The 24,078-nt window shown below is 41.3% G+C and overlaps 1 protein-coding gene and 4 non-coding genes across 5 annotated transcripts; 4 read left to right on the top strand and 1 right to left on the bottom strand.

The window, feature by feature from the left end:
• Positions 1 to 1,121: 1,121 nt before the first annotated feature.
• On the top strand, positions 1,122 to 23,608 carry LOC132864545 (carbamoyl-phosphate synthase [ammonia], mitochondrial-like). Its single transcript, XM_060897988.1, has 3 exons — positions 1,122 to 1,329; positions 4,350 to 4,507; positions 23,534 to 23,608. The coding sequence occupies exons 1-3, from the start codon at positions 1,122 to 1,124 to the stop codon at positions 23,606 to 23,608; spliced, it is 441 nt and encodes a 146-aa protein (XP_060753971.1).
• On the top strand, positions 9,919 to 10,033 carry LOC132865125 (U5 spliceosomal RNA). Its single transcript, XR_009650295.1, has one exon. It is a non-coding gene; the product is annotated as a U5 spliceosomal RNA (small nuclear RNA).
• LOC132865117 (U2 spliceosomal RNA) lies at positions 10,202 to 10,395 on the top strand. The gene has a single exon (XR_009650291.1). It is a non-coding gene; the product is annotated as a U2 spliceosomal RNA (small nuclear RNA).
• trnar-acg (transfer RNA arginine (anticodon ACG)) lies at positions 16,584 to 16,656 on the bottom strand. Its single transcript has one exon. It is a non-coding gene; the product is annotated as a tRNA-Arg (tRNA).
• trnat-cgu (transfer RNA threonine (anticodon CGU)) lies at positions 19,551 to 19,623 on the top strand. Its single transcript has one exon. It is a non-coding gene; the product is annotated as a tRNA-Thr (tRNA).
• Positions 23,609 to 24,078: the final 470 nt, after the last annotated feature.

The following is a 24,078-nucleotide window of genomic DNA, read 5'->3' as shown; positions in this document are numbered from 1 at the left end:
ACTGAAAGGATTCTGTGATATCTCACCTTCGGAGCTCATTAGAGGAGCATATCAGCAGAAAAGTAGTGTGCAGTTAGTTGATTTGGTCATTGTTACAAACAGTGCCAAGGTTGTGGGTTTAATCCAAATAGTGGCTGTTTTTACAGATGTGCTGCTTTGAATGTGGCAAAAGAAATTTGATCTTGACTTGGCTGAAAGTGCAGATGATTCAGATGGTTTGCAAGATGACAAGAAAGTTTTTCTCTGTAATATGCAAGTAAGGTGGCAATTGGTGTTTTGGAGAACATGGGCATCCATCCCACTACCTCTTACATGCTAAGCAAGCACTCTACCACTTGAGACAATTCCCCTGCTGTGTTTCAGGGTTTGTCCAACTAACAACCACAAGCCCCCCTGCCCCCGCCCTTCCTGGCCTGCTTATTGCTCTCTGGAACCATGCCTGAGTTTCCATTGGTTGTTTGTTTATTTTCAAGTAGGCGACTGCTCAGAAGCGGACTTTTGTTCTGGGGGAGTGTATTCTGACTCCCATTTGCATGAATACCAGGTGGTAAGCTTCAAGTGTTTTGCCACTAAAACAACCCAATCTCCTCACATGGAGTCCCTGGCATGCTTCTCACACTTTTGGGGCATGCCTCAGGAAGCATTTGTTGCTTCATTGTTCAATGAGAGCAGTTGGGTGGAAGGTGGTGAAAAGTGCCTTTTCAGCACAGCAGCTTGCTCTTCACCAGCAGGTTTAAGAATACAAGCAGGTAAGCATTGTATTTTCAGTTTGTAAATGCTGTCTAAGCTGACTTTGCACATAAGCGAGAGTTAGAATTTCATAGTGGATGGTGGGAATATGACAACCCTGTTGAAAAATGTGAGTTGGAGATACAGAGGTCAGTCGGCAATTCCAGACATAAAGGCAAGCAAACTGAAAGGAATCTGTGATAGCTCACCTTCGGAGCTCATCAGAGCAGCATATCAGTAAATGCTGTCTAAGCTGACTTTGCACACTAGCGAGAATTAGAATTTTAGATTTGATGCTAGTATGATCTTTTATTGCCATGATGGAGTTTGTGGAGGAAATGCAGCTTTTAGCTAATTAGACCTGTTGCACTGGAACAGAGTAAATATCCACCATGTTGCACTGTGTGCAGGAGGAGAACCTGAAGACGGTGCTGATGAACCCGACCAGCGCCTTGGTGCAGACTAACTATGTGGGAACCAAGCAGGCAGGCACAGTCTACTTCTTGGCCATAACACCCCAATTTGTGATGGAGGTGGTCAAAGCCAAGAGTCCGGATGGCATCCTGCTCTCCATGGGCGGACAAACGGCACTCAACTGTGGTGAGACCTGTTCTGAATTATATCTCTACATGTGTAGATATAGAGTGGCAGCTACAATTATCCACAGTACATAATTACTGACACCTTTTCAGATTTACCAATTGAAAACAATTTTACAAAGGTGAGTTTCAGTTACAACAGTTTTTATTGATTAATAAATCAACCGGAAGACACCCCTCGCCCTTTGATCCTGTCGTCTGATGACACAGCTCGTTACCTGAGATGGATTTTTTTTAGCACGATCAGCAAGTTGAGGAAAACCCGAATGCTCTCATCACATGTAAGTATGGTGGAAAGATCATGGACATGTTTTTACTTATCAAATTCACCGATATTTCATGATATCCTGGTCGAAACCTACTTTGTTTCTTACTCTTTCATTTGACAGTCGGCATTTTGTATCTTATCACGCGTTTGAGAAGTCATGTGGGGTGTTGATCATCATGATCACTTTCACCGGTGTCCACCATTATCGACACCCTGTGGAATTAAGTGACATTTACAACTGTTATGGATCGATCTTTGTGTAGCATTGTTGAAGCAGATGAAGTACTTTAAAAAATATATAAGTGCTGTGATTTATCATAATTTTTTCCTGATTCATAACAGAATGGAATGCTTAGAGAGTATTTGGAATCTGATTGAAATAAATAGAATTAGACCAAAATCAAATTCTTAGTATATATATATATATATATATATATATATATATATATATATATATATATATATATATATGTATTATAAATTACATGCTTGAAATATTCAGGTTTTTCTATTCCATTTAGAATTTTTTTTCGCAGTTTGTTGTAAATATCTACCATATATTACAATATCAGACATTTTATATTTTTAGATATAGAAATATAAAGTTTTGGTTCGAGAACTGACATGCGACCTTTTACCTGGATTTTCATGTGGTTATAATATCAATTGCCTGTTGACATTTATTGGTAAACTACAAACCTAGAAATTAATGCAAAAACAATGAGTGATTTAACAAAATTTAATGTACAAAAGTACTTAGAAAGTGGGTAGAAAGTGGAACAAAAAGATTTTCTGACACAGGTTAAACATTATCAGTTCATTTGTTTACAACCATTAGGATTACTTCCTCATTTACCTAAGCACTGACTTCGATATATTTATATAAAACATATTTTGGACTTAATGCAAGTCTATATAAAAAAATTAAATAAAAACTGTTTTGTTAACTTAATTCCACATACCATTAAAAAAAAATTCTCATCTCGATGTCAATAATTGTGGAACGGTGTCGATAACTGTGGAACGGTGTAACATCATCTGACACGCTAAGTAATCGGGAATCAACTTATTTTTTTCCAGTGGAAGTTTGAGTGACTATTCATGCACAATTTACGTATTGAAAGTCTCTTCTACTTTTGCAATGGCCAAAAGATCATTAAGGTGTCGATGATTGTAGCCGCAGCTCTAGATACTTAGGAGCACGGGCGCAGATAGAGGGGGGAATTCGTCCCACCCGGATTTAAATTCACCTCGTTCGGTCCCCCCCACTTATAGGGAGGAAAAAACGTCTATACTGTCTTTCTTTGCATAAGGCAAACCTCAGGGAAAAATCAAAAGAGTAAGTTTAAGTTTATTGAGGTGCACAGCAGCAGTACAGACATAGTTGCAACTGCGCAGACTGCACAGGTTGCGAGCTCGAGCTTGGTTGCTATGGTTACAAGTTTGACAGGCATATCGGGGACAGCGCCTCCTAGTTCAGGACCCCAACACGGCATGATGAAGGGTGCCAAAAGGCAGAAAACGATTGCATCGTTTTTTCAAAAAAAAAAACGACTGTAAGTAAACTGTGCCTTACTTTATCATATCACCTTGCAATTTTTTGATAGTCTGTTCAAAGTAATGTCGTAGTGAAAGTAAAATCGTACGGAGTAGAGATGCCTTTCTGGGAGCCTCCTTCTTTCGGTGGCAGCCTGTAGATACAGTGCTCAGAAGGCAGGTTTAATGTTTAATCTGGCGTTCCCTGCCATAATTTCAGCGAGCATATTGTTTCATAAGGAAACTTTGCGAAGAGTTGTTGACTGACTGCCGCTCACGCAACACACAGGCAGAGTTAGAAAGTCAGGATGCACTGGTTTACACTTTACACACACACACACACGTAGCCCAGCCTCTCGCTATGGTTAACAGTTGGAACTTAGCGGTTTTAAAACTAGTTTTGCAATTTCTGTGCGTGGTGATAATGTGTAAACTTTGGATTTAGGCTATGTTAAAATGTTATCATTGTCCTGGCCTGCAGGTAGTTCCTGGTGATGGCAGTGAGGGAGGTGAAATAACATGTATACACACTACCGTTCAAAAGTTTGGGGTCACCCAGACAATTTTGTGTTTTCCATGAAAAGTCACACTTTTATTTCCCACCATAAGTTGTAAAATGAATAGAAAATATAGTCAAGACATTTTTCTGGCCATTTTGAGCATTTAATCGACCCCACAAATGTGATGCTCCAGAAACTCAATCTGCTCAAAGGAAGGTCAGTTTTATAGCTTCTCTAAAGAGCTCAACTGTTTTCAGCTGTGCTAACATGATTGTACAAGGGTTTTCTAATCATCCATTAGCCTTCTGAGGCAATGAGCAAACACATTGTACCATTAGAACACTGGAGTGAGAGTTGCTGGAAATGGGCCTCTATACACCTATGGAGATATTGCACCAAAAACCACACATTTGCAGCTAGAATAGTCATTTACCACATTAGCAATGTATAGAGTGGATTTCTGATTAGTTTAAAGTGATCTTCATTGAAAAGAACAGTGCTTTTCTTTCAAAAATAAGGACATTTCAAAGTGACCCCAAACTTTTGAACGGTAGTGTATATATATATATATATATATATATATATATATATATATATATATACACATATACACACACGCACCCATACATGCATACACAAAATGGAATCATTTGCTGACAGCTCAGTCCCCCCCAGTTCAAAAATCCTATCTGCGCCCCTGCTTAGGAGTAGTGGTAGGAGTGGTGCTGTTTCAGATTGGCGTACTGCAGCAGTACGGTGTGAAGGTTTTGGGCACACCTGTAGAGGCCATCATCGCCACAGAGGACAGACAGCTGTTTGCTGACAAGCTGAAGGAGATCGATGAGAGGCTCGCCCCCAGTGTGGCTGTGGAGTCGGTGAGCCCTGCTCTTCTCTCGTTACACTCCACACGTGTATATCCAATATCCAGCACACGATATTCCCAGTCACCCACTTTTAAAGGCCTATATAGATCAAATGGGTGTGCTTTTATACGAATGTTTGCATGTGTAACATTATTTATGATAATATTTACTCAGCATGTAATGATATATTGCAATGATAAATCGTGATACATATTTATGACGATTTGAAGAAATGAATTACAAAACAATATCAGCTGTGAGCTACTGCTCACTTACGTATCCCCTCGCTCTCGCTTATATCAGAATACAAGCAATTGAAGGAATAGGACACTTATTATGAATGTTGACTTCAACAAATAATTAACCCTGACACAAGTAAGTAAAGAGCAGTGTTCTCCCCAGGTATTTCAAATAGCATCCTGGTAAACTGTCATTTTGAAATAGCATTTTGCTTCTTGAAATAGCATCTAAATTCACCCTATATATTTCATAAATACATTCAGTCGGTAAACAGATAGTCGATGTGCGACAGACCTGAAAACGGTATACACAGTATAGAACCCCCAGCTGAAGCTCAGTACCAAATATCAAACAGTTGTGATTTGTAGTTGCTGAGAAGTGTGTTTCGAAAATTTTGTAAATCCACCCTATATGTTTCGTAAATACATTCATTTGGTAAACAGATAGTCGATGTGGGACAGACCTGAAAACGGTATACACGATATAAAACCCCAAGCTGAAGTTTGGTACTAAGTGGCTATGATTTGTGGTTGCTGAGAAAAAGGGTGTTTCGGATGGACAGAGATACAGACGGACGGACAGAGGTAACCCAGTATATCCCCCCTTCTTTGGAGTGGGGGTATAAAAAAATGAATTGTAATTATCAGGCTGTGTAATCACGAAGATAGATAGATAGCTCCCAAGCTGGAAATTTTTGTTGCAGCAGCAAGTTATCAAACATGTGAAGAGAAAAAGACACACTGTGCAACATAAAATAGAATAAAAAAAAGAACAAGCTGACTTTACATTATACAGATAAAAATGTAACAATAAAAAAACCTAAATATGCACTTTGTACATGTGCCTGTGCATTAATAGTGCTAAAATCAAGAATTGTGATAAATGAAGATAAAAACTGTGCAAAAGTGTCAGTATTGAACGGAAGACAAATAAATAAATAAAAACAAATCAACTCTAACAGTGCAAATGACTAATGACAGTAAACCCAAAATTAGGCCTCTTCAAGTAGCTTTTTTTCCTTTGCCATGACCCAGATTCGAACCAGGGTTGCTGCGGTCACACCGCAGAGCACTAACCACTATATGATCATAGCAAACTATTCAAGTAGTCAGACACTTACTTTCAAGTCCATACCACTCATAATTTTCACGTTCTGCTCCGGAAACAAAATCTCCCCCTCAGACTAACCTGAGAAACTAAGTCTGAAATTGTTTCCATGGAAACATGAAAAATTAAAATTTCTCAAATTTCTTAGTATGAAAAGGCACATCGACATCACCTTCTTAATATGTATACCAAGTTTCAAATCCATATCATGAATAGTTTTGGATATATGCTCCGGAAACAAACATTGCTCTTAGAAACTAAGTCAAAATCTATTTATGTACAAGTTTGAAAAATACTTGAGAAAGTAGCCAGAATGTACAGTCCATAGCCCACTCTACAATTGACACACTGCATTATTTAAAATGTGTGTCCTTTTTTTTTTTAGGCAAATAGTAAACAGAAGCTAACTGCAGTTAGGAACTAAAGTTGTGAGTGATGTTCCAGTAGGTTCTGTGGGCCATTTTGAGGGTCAGCACAGGGGCTCCATAGCTCAGTGGTGAGAGCACTGGTCTAATACAGCCTTTCTCAACCGGGGTGTGGTCTGGCTTTATTAGGGGTGCCATCAAAAAATTATTCTAACATTGAAATAAATAAAATGAATTAAAATTCCAAAAAATGATAGTTACACTAATGCAGATCATTGCCGCATCATCAAAATTTGTCTCACAGCCCCCTTTCCCATGTCACAACATCACTGCCGGGGTCAGCATGACTGCATATATTTTATATGGGGGTGCCTTGAGAATTTGCATACTTCTGAAGGTGAAGTTAGAGTCAGGCGTTTTCAATCAATGGGATGACAATCAAGTGTGAGTGGGCACCCTGTTTTATTTAAAGAACAGGGATCTATCAAAGTCTGATCTTCACAACACATGTTTGTGGAAGTGTATCATGGCACGAACAAAGGAGATTTCTGAGGACCTCAGAAAAAGCGTTGTTGATGCTCATCAGACTGGAAAAGGTTACAAAACCATCTCTAAAGAGTTTGGACTCCACCAATCCACAGTCAGACAGATTGTGTACAAATGGAGGAAATTCAAAACCATCGTTACCCTCCCCAGGAGTGGGCGACCAACATAGATCACTCCAAGAGCAAGGCGTGTAATAGTCGTCGAGGTCACAAAGGACCCCAGGGTAACTTCTAAGCAACTGAAGGCCTCACTCACATTGGCTAATATTAATGTTCATGAGTCCACCATCAGGAGAACACTGAACAACAATGGTGTGCATGGCAGGGTTGCAATGAGAAAGCCACTGCTCTCCAAAAAGAACATTGCTGCTCATCTGCAGTTTGCTAAAGATCACGTGGACAAGCCAGAAGGCTAATGGAAAAGTGTTTTGTGGATGGATGAGACCAAAATAGAACTTTTTGGTTTAAATGAGAAGCGTTATGTTTGGAGAAAGGAAAACACTGCATTCCAGCATAAGAACCTTATCCCATCTGTGAAACATGGTGGTGGTAGTATCATGGTTTGGGCCTGTTTTGCTGCATCTGGGCCAGGACGGCTTGCCATCATTGATGGAACAATGAATTCTGAATTATACCAGCAAATTCTAAAGGAAAATGTCAGGACATCTGTCCATGAACTGAATCTCAAGAGAAGGTGGGTCATGCAGCAAGACAACAACCCTAAGCACACAAGTCGTTCTACCAAAGAATGGTTAAAGAAGAATAAAGTTCATGTTTTGGAATGGCCAAATCAATGTTCTGATCTTAATCCAATCAAAATGTTGTGGAAGGACCTGAAGCAAGCAGTTCATGTGAGGAAACCCACCAGCATCCCAGAGTTGAAGCTGTTCTGTATGGGGGAATGGGCTAAAATTCCTCCAAGCCGGTGTGCAGGACTGATCAACAGTTACCGGTTGCAGTTATTGCTGCACAAACACCAGATACTGAAAGCAAAGTTTCACATACTTTTGCCACTCACAGATATGTAATATTGGATCATTTTCCTCAATAAATAAATGACCAAGTATAATATTTTTGTCTCATTTGTTTAACTGTGTTCTCTTTATCTACTTTTAGGACTTGTGTGAAAATCTGATGTTGTTTTAGGTCATATTTATGCAGAAGTGTAGAAAATTCTAAAGGGTTCACAAACTTTCAAGCACCACTGTAGATGACTATGCCTTCTTGTCTTTTTTAACTTGCAATTTTCTCAACCTCATGCTTTTTCTGTGTACATCTCATAGATTTCTTGTCCTGAGTTTCCTAGTGCTATATAGTCAAAAATTGGAATTTTGTAACTGGGAATTTACAAATGCATATGTGCAGCATGAGAAGAATCCTTTTTGTTAATGGTATCAAAGGCTCAATGATAGAGACTTGAGAGCAACAGGTTTTGAAGAATCTGAACCTTCCTCAGCAGCAAGAACTCACAAGCAACAACCACTCCATCCCCCTGCTGCCCAAGTTAATAAATTTTTAAAGCCTCCCTGTCAGGGAATCAGACCCAGGTTTTCCACATGACAGGCGGAGATACTGTCCACTATACTAACGAGGATGACGCAATAACCCTCACTTATCGATAAAAAATGTGGTATGGCAAGCACTTACTGCTGTGGTCAACAGCGTTCCTGTCAATAATCAAACTCCAGCTGATGTTTTCATATTTAATTTATAGGCCTACATCTGTGATATTGGACAGATCACACAGCACTCAACTGTTGCTTTTCAAAATTCAACACCCCCCCACCCCACTTGCTTATCTATCTATCGATCGATCGATCGATCTTTCAAAAAAGCTTGTTGGTCAGACATTTCTCTGGCTGTGTGCAATGGCTAATAAAGCTGTAAAGGTGTAAGAGATTGGCCCAGGCCACCTTACCCTATACCAGCTTTCTGAACCTCCAATACAGTGTCACTAACCTGATCCAGTGTTAAGTGTAGCTCAGGTTCAGTGGCGGCTCCTGAATTTTTTTTCAGGGGGGGCAATTTTCCCCTGTTATGTCTACACGGACCATAAATGTCCACAGGACTGAAGTAAATTGACCTAGTTAGCACGAGTGGATCTTTAGATCTTGCAATTACTGGTATTTACCAAGGATATTACCAAAGTGCTAACTCTCAGAGCAAAGTGTGGCAAATATAAAAATGCACATTGAAAACATCAACAGTGAACTGATTCTGTGACTGAGTGTGTGTCACGAAGTCAACCAAACCCAGAAAAACACCACGGTGTCTTTGCCTCTTAGAGCTAACTCGAACACTCCACAAAATTTCACGCATTGGATGAGCCGGTTTAATATGTGCCTGTTCTTGTTCACCTCATCGTTGTGGCGGCGAACTGCTAGCCTGTAGCCCTCAGCCAGTTGTGTAGCGATGTTCACTCTCCCAAAAGCTGAAAATTTCAGGCAGCTGCCCATGTGAATCTTTGATGACTCATGTTTTTCTATTTTCTCCAACAAATGATGCATGTCCGAAACTCCAGTGACCGTCGAAGCAGTGTTGTCCGTGGAGCCCCTCCAGGGTGGAAAAGTAAGCAGGGGGAGCAGAAAACCGCTGAGGCGTCCTCGCAGCCAGCTCGCCAGGATTTGCGCTGGGACCATGTTGAAGTAAAACCTCAAGTATACGATTTCCCCCCCCCTTTGTCGAAATTTGTTTTATGTTTAGATTTGGTCGAGGGGGTCCAGCTTGTTTTGTTGCCAATTTAGCTCGATTTGATCACTGACTAAATGGAACTTCTTTTAAGGACCGCACTGAATTGCTTTCTGCATCCATCTCACCTCAGAAACTGAGCGGATCGAACGCAACTTTGCTGCACTTCGCAGTGACGTAAGCACGTTAGGGCAAGCCCCCCCGGAACCCATAGAGATTGCATTGAAGTGTCAGTTAGGAGAAAAAAAATATATTAACATGGGACTCTATCAGTGAACTCTTGGGCGATTTTCAACGTGACTGAAATCGCCCCAAAAGGGGCGGTACTCTAGAAGCAAGAGCACGCTGATTGGACAATGATACCCAGAGACAGATTAAAATGGCCTAGAGCAGCGCTGGTGAAAGTTTGTTTAAAAAAAAACCTTTTTTTTTCATTTTGGCAGTGCGTCTCCCAATCGCCCTTATGCACCAGCTGCCCTTGCTCAGATTTCTCTTCATTGACACATAAATATTTCGCCTTTTACTAAAGATTTCCGTGGAGAGAAATGCTAATGAGTTCAACATATTTTTGTAGGCTTTGCTGTGGCGGAGCTGAACATTTTTCATCAATAAATGTTAGAACTGTTGATCTTTTTGCATTGAAGCATCTCCCACACACCCCACAAGGATCCAGCTGTTGGGGGCGGAGTCTAGCTGTGTTTATCTTTCTGGATTTTAATATGTGGAAGTGGTATATTTAAAGCCATTAGCTGCAGTAAATTATCATTTCTCCGCATTTTGACTAGGATAAAGTGTAGTATCTATTCTAATCAATTTAATATCTGATTTGTTCTCTAAATGAGAGTGTTATATCCAGCAGGTTTTTTTTAGAACAAGGAGCTGGGATAGGAGTTTACGCTTTCAGCTCCATATGCCAACCTGATGTTGCAGTACCTCTATCTTTGTTCTAGGAAATTTTTTTTTTCTTATTTGACACACTCTTTAAATGAAGTTGATAAATGGGTTTTTTAGAGTAGAGAATAAAAATAGGAATTTGGTCCTTTTATTCTATACTCTCATATGGTATTATAGTAGATTTAGGAATAGTTACCTTATTTTAAAAAAGAAAGAAAAAAAATCTTTATTTTGCCTGCCCTAACTTTTTCCCTATTTTCTGGTTTTCTCCATGCTCAACAACACAGGTGTAGAATTGGGTGTGGGCGGTGTGGGCGTGTCCCTACCAATATTTCTGTTTGAAGAAAAAAAATCCCGCCCCGTGCGCGGTACACAAAGGGTTACTGTAGGTTTCCACTGGGCAAAACACCACGCCCAATTCGCTCATGAATATTCACTCTGGGGGCGTGGTCGCAAAAACAGCAAGCACTTTTGGCGACCGTGTCAATTAGCAAGTGCGGTTGCAGTGATGATGATAGTTTATTTCAAACATGTAAACAAACAATGAATAAATAAGCAGATAACAAGAAAAACAAAACAGCATTTGCAACAAGAACACGTAAAAAGCCACTAAATTAGAAAATAAACCTTAAATAATATAGGGAATAATAATATATCAAAATCAAAAGAAAACAAGACAAAAATACAAACAAGGACGCACTAAGCAGTTTTGAGTTTACATGTCCGAAATGGAGTGGGCTGAATTAAAAACTTATTTAATCCCACCCCTCTACTTTAGTCAATATAAATTGATTATCGAGCTTCCTTATATATATATATATATATATATATATATATATATATATATATATATATATATATATATATACACACACATACATACATACACTGTGTATTACTTATTACTAAACTATTCAGATATCAATTCTCTATGACTATATCATCTTGTCTCGTCTCGTCTTCTTCCGCTTTATCTTGGGCCAGGTCGCAGAGGCAGAAGTCTAAGCATGGAAGCCCAAACTTCCCTTTCCCCATACACCTCGGCCAGCTCCTCGGGAAGAACACCGAGGCGTTCCCAGGCCAGCTGAGACACATAATCCCTCCATCGTGTCCTGGGTCTTCCCCGGGGCCTCCTCCCGGGGGGACATGCCTGGAACACCTCCCCAGGGAGGCGTCCAGGAGGCATCCGAAAAAGATGCCTGTAGGTGCAATTGGTCTTAAGCGATTAATCTCATTGAATCAGTCTCATTGAATCAGTCTCATTGAATCAGTCTCATTGACTCATACCATTGAATCAGTCTCATTGAATCAGTCTCATTAATAATACCATTAATTTTGGCATTTAATAATAAATTACCAAACAGCTAGATTATGGTATATTCCAAATTATTATGATCACTACCGATGCAGCACTAATGTATTACTTACCGTATTACATAGACAGGCAATAGCACTCATGTACACTTTGGAGTTCTTTGAGATTGTGTGACTTCAAAAATATTAGTACAACAACAGACACAGTTTAACAATTAACTGAATTTATTATAGCAATGATAAAAATTGAATAATAGCAGTTGAATACATTATGTACAATATGGTCATATACGTGATGAGCGTGTGTGTGAATGTGTGTCTCTGTGTGTGTGTGTGCAAGGGGAGAGAGAGCAAAAGGGGGGGTGTCCCGTACGCGACTGCGCAGTATGGGAATGAGGAGACAAAGAGGGTTTGAATGTGAGTGCGGGAGAATGCACTGTAAAGTTTGAAATAAATCAGGCCTTGGAATGTTATCTAAGGTGTGTCTATGTGTGTGTGAGGGAGAGAAAGGTGTGTGTGTGTTTCAGGGATTGGAATTTTATCTATGTGTTGGGGGAGGTGAGACTACCTCGTGGCTTGCCTTGAGACAAAAAGAATTAGCCGTGGCAGCTAACCCACTAGCTTATAACATTACTAAATCCACTGAAACCTTGATGAGATCCAAATATGTGTAATAATGAAATTAAAAGTGTTAGGAAGGATAGGGATAGAGCATGCAACAACCTATCTATTAAAAACAACTGAGAGGACACATAGAACAATGATCTGAGTATCTACAGTGTGCACAATTAAACCATTCCTGAGTTTAAATTCACACTGCTTCATAAAGCTAATTCCTAAGACTAGTTTTTCCCAAAATGCCAGTCTTACTTCCAGTAATTTTGCTCCTATGTAGGAATGCAGAAATGTTCCGAAACTTTTGGAGTCCACAGGAGCATGTGAGTCGCTTCCGTGAAGAAGCAGAGAATTCTTGGTCTGATGCTTTGTAGTTCGTGAAGAAAAGTCTCTGCTCAATAATGTGCACAGCGATTAAGTCAGAAGGAATCTGGCCACTTCTAACTTCTAATTAACTGCTTTGGGAGGCAGTCGTAATGTTACTTATAGTGAACAAATAAAGTAAAAACCGGTTGTAACTCAATCTGAGTGAAATAGTGCGATTTAAGTAGTTTTACCGTGGCCAGTGGTAAACAAAAAACGCGCTGAATCTTCCTTCTTGCCAGGCAGAAGTCGTGATTTCGAACAGTCTGGAGAGAGTGCCTCTTTATGTCTGTAGACGAAGTTCACAGAGCCAAAGAGATAGAACGGAAGTTTACTGAGTCACTTATAGGGTCATGGAGGATGTGACGTAGGTGATCCCGCCCCAGCATGACATAGTCCATTGCGGAAGTTGGTTGATGGGATTTGTAGTCCTATATCGGCTGTACCTACGATGGGCGATTGCTCTAAGACAACGAGGGAGGCTCAGCCTCCTCTAAAAATGACGAACATCGTGTAGGATGAATTGCGCTAGGCTTATGTTATAGCTGACTTTATAACATTGCTATTTCAGATCCAGAATCATAGAAATATATGTGCTCAACCCAGCTACAGTGCAAAATCATTCCGTTATAACTTTCCCCAGTTCGCCTAATGTGTGCGTGAGTTTTTCCCCCTCGTGACAGCATGATGCAGCCCAGCCTCAGTGGACTTCAGTGGCATTTGGGAGCTATGCGCTTTTCAATATCAAAATGCAAGACGATTATTGGACAAATACTGTGAAAACGCCCGCCCCACGGACTCCCACCCTCAGTGGACTTCAATGGCATTTGGGAGCTATGCGCTTTTCAGTATCAAATTGCAAGACGGTTATTGGACAAATACTGCGAAAACGCCCGCCCCACGGACTCCCAGCCTCACAGTGGGAGGGACATGGCAAAACGTTCTGCGAGGAGACTGGTGATTGGTGAAAGTGGCCGGATAGTTTCTTTGATTGACAGCTCGTTTCAAATATAGACAGGCAGCGGTGAATCTCAGTTCAGTCCCATGCAGATTCACAAGTGCTGTGGTGTATTGTAAGAGATCAGCTTACATTTCGATTTCATTCATTACATACGGTTTCTACCAGCTTTTTTAGTTTGTATATATTTTCATTGTAAATAAAGTGTAAATATAGTGTTGTCAAGTTTGCTATCTTAGTTCCAGAAATTTCGTTTATTTGAGTGACTGAACTTGAACTTGAGGGGGCTAGTCAGCTAGCAAGAAAGCTGCGCACGGATGCCAAGCATTGCTGATTTAATTTTGGCGAAGCCATTTGCCAGTCTTCCTTTCGAGGAAAAAATTAAAATTAAAGAGCAGGGTAGACCAACGCCTCAAATTGACTTGGTGAAAAAGGTAGGGAATAATACTCGTTCCTTTCAGCTCTCCTGGTACGAGAAAGTGAATTGGCTAACAGCAAGTGACCTACATCAACAACAGTAAATAGGCTACTTTAGTAATATGTCATGGATGGACCAAAAATATAGAATCTATTTAAAATGTTTATGCTGAGTATATTATATTGGAATATATATTTTTCTGGATATTAATTAAACACAGCTACAATTTGGAAAACATTTTTAAACAAAAACACAGCCGAGAACATTTCACACTACAGACCTGGATTACAAGTGAAGGGTTATCAAAATTGTCAATAAAACATTTCTCAGTCAAAATAAGTAAAACATAGGGAAAGTGTCACTGAATGAAATGTGCTCTATGTTTGGCTCCCCAAGGTCAGTGCTTGTGCCTATTCCAGAACACTCTGCTGTTACTGCTGAGGTTCCTGACAAAGAGCTGCTTTCAATAATGATCAATTTTTAAACCACATGCCACAATTTTAAAATATAAAATGTTAAAATATACCCCCCCTCCAACACCACCATCATGTATATTGGACAGTAGGCTAATGGGCCAAAAGAACCTGTTATTTCACAGTTTGTGACCCTGCCAACAATCAGCCAGATCAGAGGCTGATCTGGGCAAAATTGATGTGTTTTTTCTTTTAAAATCTGGAAATATCGTAACCGACCAGCCTCCCCTGTTTGAAAGACTACCAGCCGCCACTGGTATGCATGTTAACAAGGTGATGTTACATGTTCCTAACATTTTTTGTTTTGATGTTTCAATGTTAAGGGTGGCACAGTGGTGTAGTGGTTATCACTGTCTCCTCACAGCAAGAAGTTCCTGGGTTTGAACCCAGCGGCTGACAGGGGCCTTTCTGTGTGGAGGTTGCATGATCTCCCTGTGTCTGTGTGGGTTTCCTCCAGGTTCTCTGGTTTCCCCCACAGTTCAAAGAAATGTGGTTAGGTATATAGGAGCCATGGCCTGAGGTTGGGCTGAGGTGCCCCTGAGCAAGACACCTTACCCCCAACTAGCCTGGCAAGCCAGACTAAATGTGAATATTTAGTCTGGTCTCGGTCGTAGACATTTCCGAAGGGTGTGGGTAGGAACAACCCGTTGTCTTTCAAACTGTCTCTGTGCGTATAGGCCAACGCTCTGACCAATCAGCGCAACAGTGACTGTGACGTAGTCAGAGTGACAGAAAGCAGTGGGGGAGTAGCCTGGCAAGCCAGACTAAATGTGACAGTGAAATGTCCTTCTTGAAAAGGAATGAGCGGAGAGCCTCTTCCTGCTCATGTTTCAATGAAAACTCCAAGTCTAATTCGTCTAAAACTGATTCCAAAGCAGAGTCAAAAGAGCGCTGTTCAATAGCCGTAGCCATCTTTCCTGTTGTGCTTTCTCCAGCATCGCACAGCCTTGTCGTCACTCCTGCAAAAGCCCGCCCAAAGAATCCAAACAAAAACCTTGCGTTGTGATTGGCGGGCACGATTTGATGCCCGGGGTGTGTTGTTGATATGGTCCGAGGCTAGACCCACTCGTAGGCAAAAATATTTTTGGCCACTAGGCGGGTGGATCTAGTTTACTAGGCTAACCCCCAACTGCTCCTTGAGTGCTGTAGCATAGCTGGCCACTGCTGTGGGTATGTGTGTGTTCTCAATGCTCACTTGTGTGTGTCCACTGCTTCAGACTGGTTAAATGCACAGGAGAAATTTTACCGTGTGCTTCAGTCTGTACTTGAGTGTACACGTAACAAATAATGGCTTCTTCTTCTTAAATCTACTCGGCTCGATAACACGTTAAGTACTGACACAGATACTAATAAACAATCCTGTTGTCATCGCAGTGTGATTCTTGCTGTCTAAAAAGATCTCTTTTCTCCGTGAATAAAAACAAAAGCATGTCACATAAAATGATCAGTGATCAGGTTTATTTTACACCCAAATGCTTGACACTCAGCATCTTTAGGGTTGTTTACAACAATTTAGAAGCAATATGTCCACGAGCTCCACTAGCCTCGGTAAATCATGTTTGGAGCGCTGTTTGGAGTGAAACCATCTGACCACTCACATTGTGGAGCAGCATGGTCATTCAGGCTACTGGAAGCTACACAAAACTTTTTCTGTATTTATAGGCTCTGAAAGAGATTCTCTCACAACATGAGCAAAATATGCGCTGTTCAATTAATACTGTATCTTCAGCTACTATTAACACATCATATCCATCTTCTGTCAAACACTGCCTGGAAACACAATAAACTCTCTCAACAACCACTCTTTTCTCCTTTTGGCATTTCATCCAAGTGTGCTATAGCCAAAACAGCTGGAGCATCTGTGTCTACTGTTGTACAAAAAGCAGTTCCCGGGGAGCAGTCGGGGTTAGGTACCTTGCTCAAGGGCACTCCACATTAGCCTAACTGCATGTCTTTGGACTGTGGGGGAAACCAGAGCACCTCAAGGAAACCCATGCAGACATGGGGAGAACATGCTCCACACAGAAAGGCCCCCACCAGCCACTGAACCCAGAACCTTCTTGCTGTGAGGCAACAGTGCGAACCACTACACAACCCTTTAAAATTTTCAAGCCAGCCAGGAGTTGAACCTAGAATCTTCTGATCCGTAGTCAGACGCGTTATCCATTGCGCCACTGGCCCTATAAGTTTGCAGCCTATTTGAGCACATCACACACAGAAAGCCAGAGAGTTTATGATGTAATTTTCATGAGACTAGCACTTTAAGAATGATGCAGCCAGCATTCCTTTTTTTTTTTTTTCTAACAGGTGAACAATTTAAGGTCAACCCTGGGCTTATCCAGGATTTCAAACTTGGACCTCTCACAAGCGAAGCAAAACTCATACCAGACAAACCTAGACGACCCACACAAAAGTGCTTATGTGCTACTGGAATTTCATTATATCTTTCAAAGGTTTGACTTTTCATGTCTGCAGGATCCTGCTCAACATTTGAGATGGTTGCATGAGATGTGTGGAGGAAAGCAGGTTCATGTTACTTTTGCTTTCTTCAGAAAATCTCTATGGCTAACCTGACCAAAGTGCCAGGCTCATTGATATGGCAGTTAGAGCACATACTCAACTGTAGTGACAGGCACTCCATCACACCTTACACATGCTATTTGTCTTGTGATACACCAAACCCATACGCAAGGTATTTTGAAGAAAGGTTTAACCGCAGCCTAGCCAAAGTTAAAATCAACATTTTGTGATTTGATGTATCCAATGCCTCCAATATGGCTGACTTTCAGTTTGATGACGACATGTGAAAATACTCTATTTTTGAGTGATTCAAGCAACTCAAGATACATTTTATAGTTGATTAAAGTAAAGTTACTTTCAAAATGAAGCACAGTTAGATTAATTGTGGTGTAAGTGGTTAGCACAGTTGCCTCATAGCAAGAAGGTTCTGGGTTTGTGGCTGGTGGGGGCCCTTCTGTGTGGATTTTGCATGTTCTGTATGGGTTCTCAGGGTGCTCTGGCTTCCCCCACAGTTCAAAGACATGCACTTAGATTAATATGGGATGGCCGTGGGCTGAGGTGCCCTTGAGCAAGGCACCTAACTCCCAACTGCTCCCTGGGTGCTGTTAGCATGGCTGCCCACTGCTCTGTGTGTGTGCTCATTGCTCAGGTTTGTGTTCACTGCTTCGGATGGGTTAACTGCAGAGAGGAATTTCACAAGCGTGTGATGAATAAAGTTGTTCTTAATTCAAAGAAGAGCACTGATTTTTAAGAGATTCATAAGTGCTTCTCCTTGAGGCAGTCTCATCTGTGTATTTGAATTTTGTGTCTCCTGTGAGCACTGCAACGTTTCTCTGGCTGTTACCCTAATTGTAGCATATTTAGTGTAGTTTGAATGTAAGTGCTTACAAGTTGTCTTCTAGAAGTTCAGCACTTCTTGTACCTGACTTTTGCACTTGTGTAAAATGCCTGCTATGTGATGCAATGTGATCTCAAAAAAAAAATTCTGCTTGCTGCATATATTTGACAAGGACCAAATGTTGTATCCAACTGCTTGGATGGCAACATGACCTACTCATAGTGGGCTTGCTGAAATAGCTCAGTAGGGAAAGCATTAGACTAAAGGTCCCTGCTTCAATTCTGGGTTTTGGCATTGAGGAGTGTGGGTTGTGTACGTCTCAGCCTTTGCCCAAGGGCAGGTTTGATTTTTTTTTTTGCCAGGTCGATGCCAGTAATTTGGTCCTGAAAACAATCTTATATCTATGTCTTGGTTCCATGGTGTAATGGTTAGCAATCTGGCCTTTGACTCCACTGATTTGAATTCAAATCTCAGTGGTATTTCTGAAGTCTTTGTTTGTAGCATCTGAGCTAACATGTCCAGGTTGTCTCAACTGCATGCTCATCAGATTCACATAGAAGGATTTGAGTGATGTCTGGTATGCAGAGCAGTTCCTAAATGAAATTATCATATTAAAAGAACGAAAAACACTGGTCAGCTTTTTTTGGTTGGAGTTCTCATCACCTGAAAACCACTGGCTGCTGCTGAGGATGGCCCCACATGAAGAGCCTAAAGGTCAGTGAAGTCACTCATGGTGCTTATAACCATGTTTCTTGAGGGCTTGGCCTGTCCAGTGTTTTTTGTTAGCTTATGGCCCTTTTCCACTACCCTTTTTCAGCTCACTTCAGCTCGCTTCAGCTCACTTCAGCCCGACATGGCTCGCATTTCGACTACCAAAAAACAGCACGACTCGGCTCGCTTCAGCCCTGCTTAGCCCCTAAAACTCGCACCATTTTGGAGTGGGGCTGAAGCGAGCCAAACCGTGCCGAGTGAGGCTGGGGGCGTGAGCAGACACTCCCCTGTGCACTGATTGGTGAGGAGGAGTGTCCTCACATGCCCACACACGCCCCACGAGCGCGCTGGGATCTGTAAACACCGCAAACCCGGAAGAAGAATAATTACGAACTACGAGAATTTCTGAAGCCTTATGCGCCTCGCCTCATCTATACGCTCTTGCCAGTATCTGTTGGCATTGTCGGTGACAACAAGCCACAGCACCAAGACCAGCAACACTAACGACTCCATGTCCTCCATGTTTATTGTTTACTATCCGGGTCGTGAGACTACCGCTTAAAAGCTCACTGATGTCACTGTTTGCACTGCTTAACGACATCACGTGACGTCCACCCACTTTCGCTAACTCCACCCAATGTGTCCACCCACTTCCAGCCAGCACGGTTCAGCGCGGTTGTAGTCGAAATGCAACTCCAACAGCCCCGCTCAGCTTGACTCAGCTCGACTCAGCACGGCACGGCTCAGCCGCGTTTGTAGTGGAAAAGCGGCATAAAATGAGAAAGTAGCCAGAATGTACAGCCCACAGCCCACTCTATGATTGACACACCACATTATTTAAAATGTGTGTCCATTTTTTGCGAGGCAAATAGTAAACAAGCTAACTGCAGCTAGGAACTAAAGTTGTGAGTGGTGTTACAGCAGTTTCTGTGGGCTGTTTTGAGGATTGACACAGGGGCTTCAAGGTTCTGCTGTGGCCCCAATCTTCAGCTGCTGTGAAAGTCAGGGCTCCATAGCTCAGTGGTAAGAGTGCTGGTCTCGTAAACCAGAGGTCGTGAGTTCAATCCTCACTGGGGCCTGTAAGGGACACTTTGAATGGAGAAAGGTGATCCAGACAAAAGAGGGGATATTGAGGACCTTGATACCAGAAGGTGAGCAAGTCTTCAGTGGTGAGTGGTCTTCATCACCTGAAGACCACTTTCTGCTGGTGAGAAAGGCCCCATTTGGACAGTTTGAAGATCAGTGAGATTACTGAGAACCTGAAGGTGTCTTTGGTGTGCAATTTCCACAAAACACTTTGCATTCAAGTCTCTATCAATGCACAGTTGACAAAATCAATAAAAAAATGACTTCAAGGGGGACCATGTGATGATGGCTGGTGAGCAGACGTATGCAGTCATCTTATCAGAGAAGTCTGCTTTTTATCCAGTTGTCTTTATGTTTAAACTTTTTTTTATTTTTTATTTTTTTAGTTCTAAAAAAAATTACTGAGGTCCAGACCTCAGTGACCTTATAGCTGGCGACAGACATGATTTTAATACAGCCTAATTCCCAATAAAGCTGTTCTCATTTATATTTTTTTTCTGTTTCTGTTATCAGAGAATGGAACGAGTATGAAACAGTGACTAAAACGTGGCCCATTAAAACAACATGTTCACCAGCAGTCACATCCGAGCCATTTTCACGCTGCTGCTCTGCACCGAGAAAATTCCTATTTTATAACCTCAGTGTCATCTGACAAAATCAGCATACACATAATTTTAAAGAAAACAACTGTGCAGTGATAGTTACTATATTTCCATATAAAATGATTACTCAGAGAGAAAGTTTGAAGAGACAAGGTGTTTTCCTTATTCTTTCTCTCCCACAGTGCACAGCCTCTGTCTGCCTGGGAAACCAACCACAAGAAGGATGTTTCGTTTTCAGTCAGGGATGATTCGGCCTCATCTGCCCTGGAGTGAATAAACCTTTTAATCCTCTGGAGACAAAGATATCGTCTATCGAAAGTAGCAAAGATTTGTCCAAAAACTCACAAGATTTGTCGCTAGTATTTTTTTTTTTTAAAAGTCACTAAGTTGGCAATAATGCTTTGAGAACTGACTGTTCACTTGTTGCCTAATATTTCCCACTTCTTGACAGGTGCCACTGTAACGAGATAATCAATGTAGTTCACTTCACCTGCCAGTGGTGTTAATGTTATGGCTGATCGGTGAATATAAATGTACTATGTATGTATGACTGAAGAACAGATCGAGCCTGTATAATTGTGAAAAGTATTATTTATATAATGATAGAAGTCTATATCTCTGGGGGGGGGGGGGATGCAGGATCCTAGTACTTGGCCCACAGTAAGATAACGGACTATGCCATTTTGTGTAGAAAGGAGAAAGACTTTAACACACTGAAGTTATTATATACAGTATCTATCTATCTATCTATCTATCTATCTATCTATCTATCTATCTATCTATCTATTTTCTTTCACTCATCCCTACCACTTTGCCCCATTTTGCACAGATAAAAATGGATGGTGGGAAGAAGAATGACAATAAAATACAATTAAATTAAATTTTACCTGTAAAATGCTTTTAACAGTGGACATCGTCACAAAGCAGCTTTACAGAAATATATAAATTCCAGATATAAATTTTACATATAATATATAGAATTTATCCTGAAGGATCGAGCCAGAAGGCGATGGTGGCAAGACGGGGTCACTGGTATCTCAGGAGTCGCATGTGTAGCGAGAGAGGGAGAGGGTTGAGCAGATAGAAAGAGAAACCCTCCTCTAAATACACACAATTTCAAACTGAAAGTCTGCAGTGTAATCTCACAGTCAATTCAAAATACGGTATTTTTGGTTGTTTATTTTATAACAGACATTTTCTGGAGTATTTCATTAAAGTGAGAGAAAAAACAGCTGCTGGTCTTGGTAATACTAATATATAGATTGAGGCACTGCCTAAAAGCAGAGCTCCCAGCTGTTTCTGGGTTGTAGAATTTTCTTATGTCATAGCCAGCCTTTTTTGTTTTATATCGAGAATTATTTAAAAAAAATTACAAATAAAAATTCAAGCATGACGTGCGCACATCGTGCATGGAGATTTTCCCGCCATCATTGGGTTGCCTGTGATGGCAGGTACGCGAGTACACGACACACAGTGACCTCGGGCGACAACAGCGACAAGTTACTCACTACTATACTGTCCCGACTACTACTCTACTTCACACTTCACTTCACTAGTTGTTGGGTTTCCTGTGGTGGCAGGAACACACAGGACCGAAACCATCAGAAAACAACTCAATGGGTTTCTTTATGTATCCACACTCTATGTCTATGGGGCTCCCCTCATGCGGGCCAGAGCTCCGCTAACACATAGTCTGGTGGTTATTTCTCAATAGGGCACTCCATAACACTTTCATGCTCATCTAGGGGTAAAAGCTGCCAACTGTTTTTTTTTAGTCAGAAGGGGTCCTAACAAGTAGAAATAGGGTGGTTGGCATCTTTGAAAATGCCTATGACCCTGCTTTGGCAGCCATTTTGGAAACTGCCATAGATATTTAATAAAATAGGATCTTGGGAGCAATGAAGAACAATTAATATGCTGCAAAACACAATCCTTCTTGTACAGAGGACAAAATTGTACAGTTTTTACATTTTCATGAAATGTCAGCCATGTTAGTATTCCAATATGGCTGCTGAAGAACGATACTGTATCTCATCTCATCTCATTATCTCTAGCCGCTTTATCCTTCTACAGGGTCGCAGGCAAGCTGGAGCCTATCCCAGCTGACCACAGGCGAAAGGCGGGGTACACCCTGGACAAGTCGCCAGGTCATCACAGGGCTGACACATAGACACAGACAACCATTCACACCTACGGTCAATTTAGAGTCACCAGTTAACCTAACCTGCATGTCTTTGGACTGTGGGGGAAACCGGAGCACCCGGAGGAAACCCACGCGGACACGGGGAGAACATGCAAACTCCACACAGAAAGGCCCTCGCCAGCCACGGGGCTCAAACCCAGACCTTCTTGCTGTGAGGCGACAGCGCTAACCACTACACCACCGTGCCGCCCAAGAACGATATTATGAAATTAATTTTTTAAAGAGATAAAGAATTTTGTTGTTTAAACACATTTCAACAGCTAATAAATTTACTTGTGACATTAACAGTATTGACACCAATTAAGAATTAAGGAACATACAAGAACATTTATTTCTGCAAAGTATGAAATGTTTATTGTGAACATCATAGCAATGTCTTCAATATTAACAGGGCTGAAGATTAATAACACTAATATATGCTTTTAAACAGCTTCAGTAATGTACATTTTATACAGTTAACACTTAATTATCACTGACCCAAGAGCATGTTCTTAGCTAGATACTCTACTCATCCTCAGGGTCACAATTGTTTATGCAGTTGGTGGACCATTCACATTCACCATGGGTTTTGACCTTGTTGCTTCAAACCGCTTTTTCAGTCTTGTTATTTCTGTTGCATTTGTGAATTGAGAATAGCATGTTTTATGCCACTTGATGCTATTGGGGTCCAGATTCATGTGCTTTTGTAAATATTCAAAAAACTCAAAATATTCCTCATCTTTATATCTTATGTGTTCTTCAGCTTTGGTCTTTAAAGTCATCATTCCTGATTCACTTGCTTAACGTAAAGTTTTGTCATTCTTGTTCCTTCCACAGCCTCGTTGACATATGAAGCACTTCTTGAAGTCAATATCCCTTCCTCTTTTTCTCTTCTTGGAGCTGAATAAGGGTTCCATGACTGACTAAAAAACAAGGGATCCACAATACAAATAGTCGTGTCTCAGTGTACAGTTTTTAAAAATGTGAGACTTAGAAATGAGTGCAAAAACTCATACTTAATGTAGCTTTGGATCCGTTAGCTCCATTCCTATAGAGACCTACTACTTTATATAAAATATATGTCTTCACCAAATTCACGTGTTCTTGTCTTTGTTCCAGCTCCAAGGTGTCTTCATCCAGGCTGTGTTAAAAACTGGCAAGCAGGCAATCTGTCCAGTTTACACTGTCTTGTAAGGCTGTCTTGTACTGTCTTGTACAATATCACATCTGCACCTTGTCTCCCATTTTATAAATAATATGCATCATGTTACAAAACAGGTGGCACGGTGGTGTAGTGGTTAGCGCTGTCGCCTCACAGCAAGAAGGTCCTGGGTTCGAGCCCCGGGGCCGGCGAGGGCCTTTCTGTGCGGAGTTTGCATGTTCTCCCCGTGTCCGCATGGGTTTCCTCCGGGTGCTCTGGTTTCCCCCACAGTCCAAAGACATGCAGGTTAGGTTAACTGGTGACTCTAAATTGACCATAGGTGTGAGTGTGAATGATTGTCTGTGTCTATGTGTCAGCCCTGTGATGACCTGGCGACTTGTCCAGGGTGTACCCCGCCTTTCGCCCGTAGTCAGCTGGGATAGGCTCCAGCTTGCCTGCGACCCTGTAGAAGGATAAAGCGGCTAGAGATAATGAGATGAGATGTTACAAAACACATCAGTGT

Source organism: Neoarius graeffei, chromosome 17, assembly GCF_027579695.1.
Source record: "Neoarius graeffei isolate fNeoGra1 chromosome 17, fNeoGra1.pri, whole genome shotgun sequence".
Classification (NCBI taxonomy): domain Eukaryota; kingdom Metazoa; phylum Chordata; class Actinopteri; order Siluriformes; family Ariidae; genus Neoarius; species Neoarius graeffei.
This window is presented reverse-complemented; position numbering and strand designations above follow the sequence as displayed.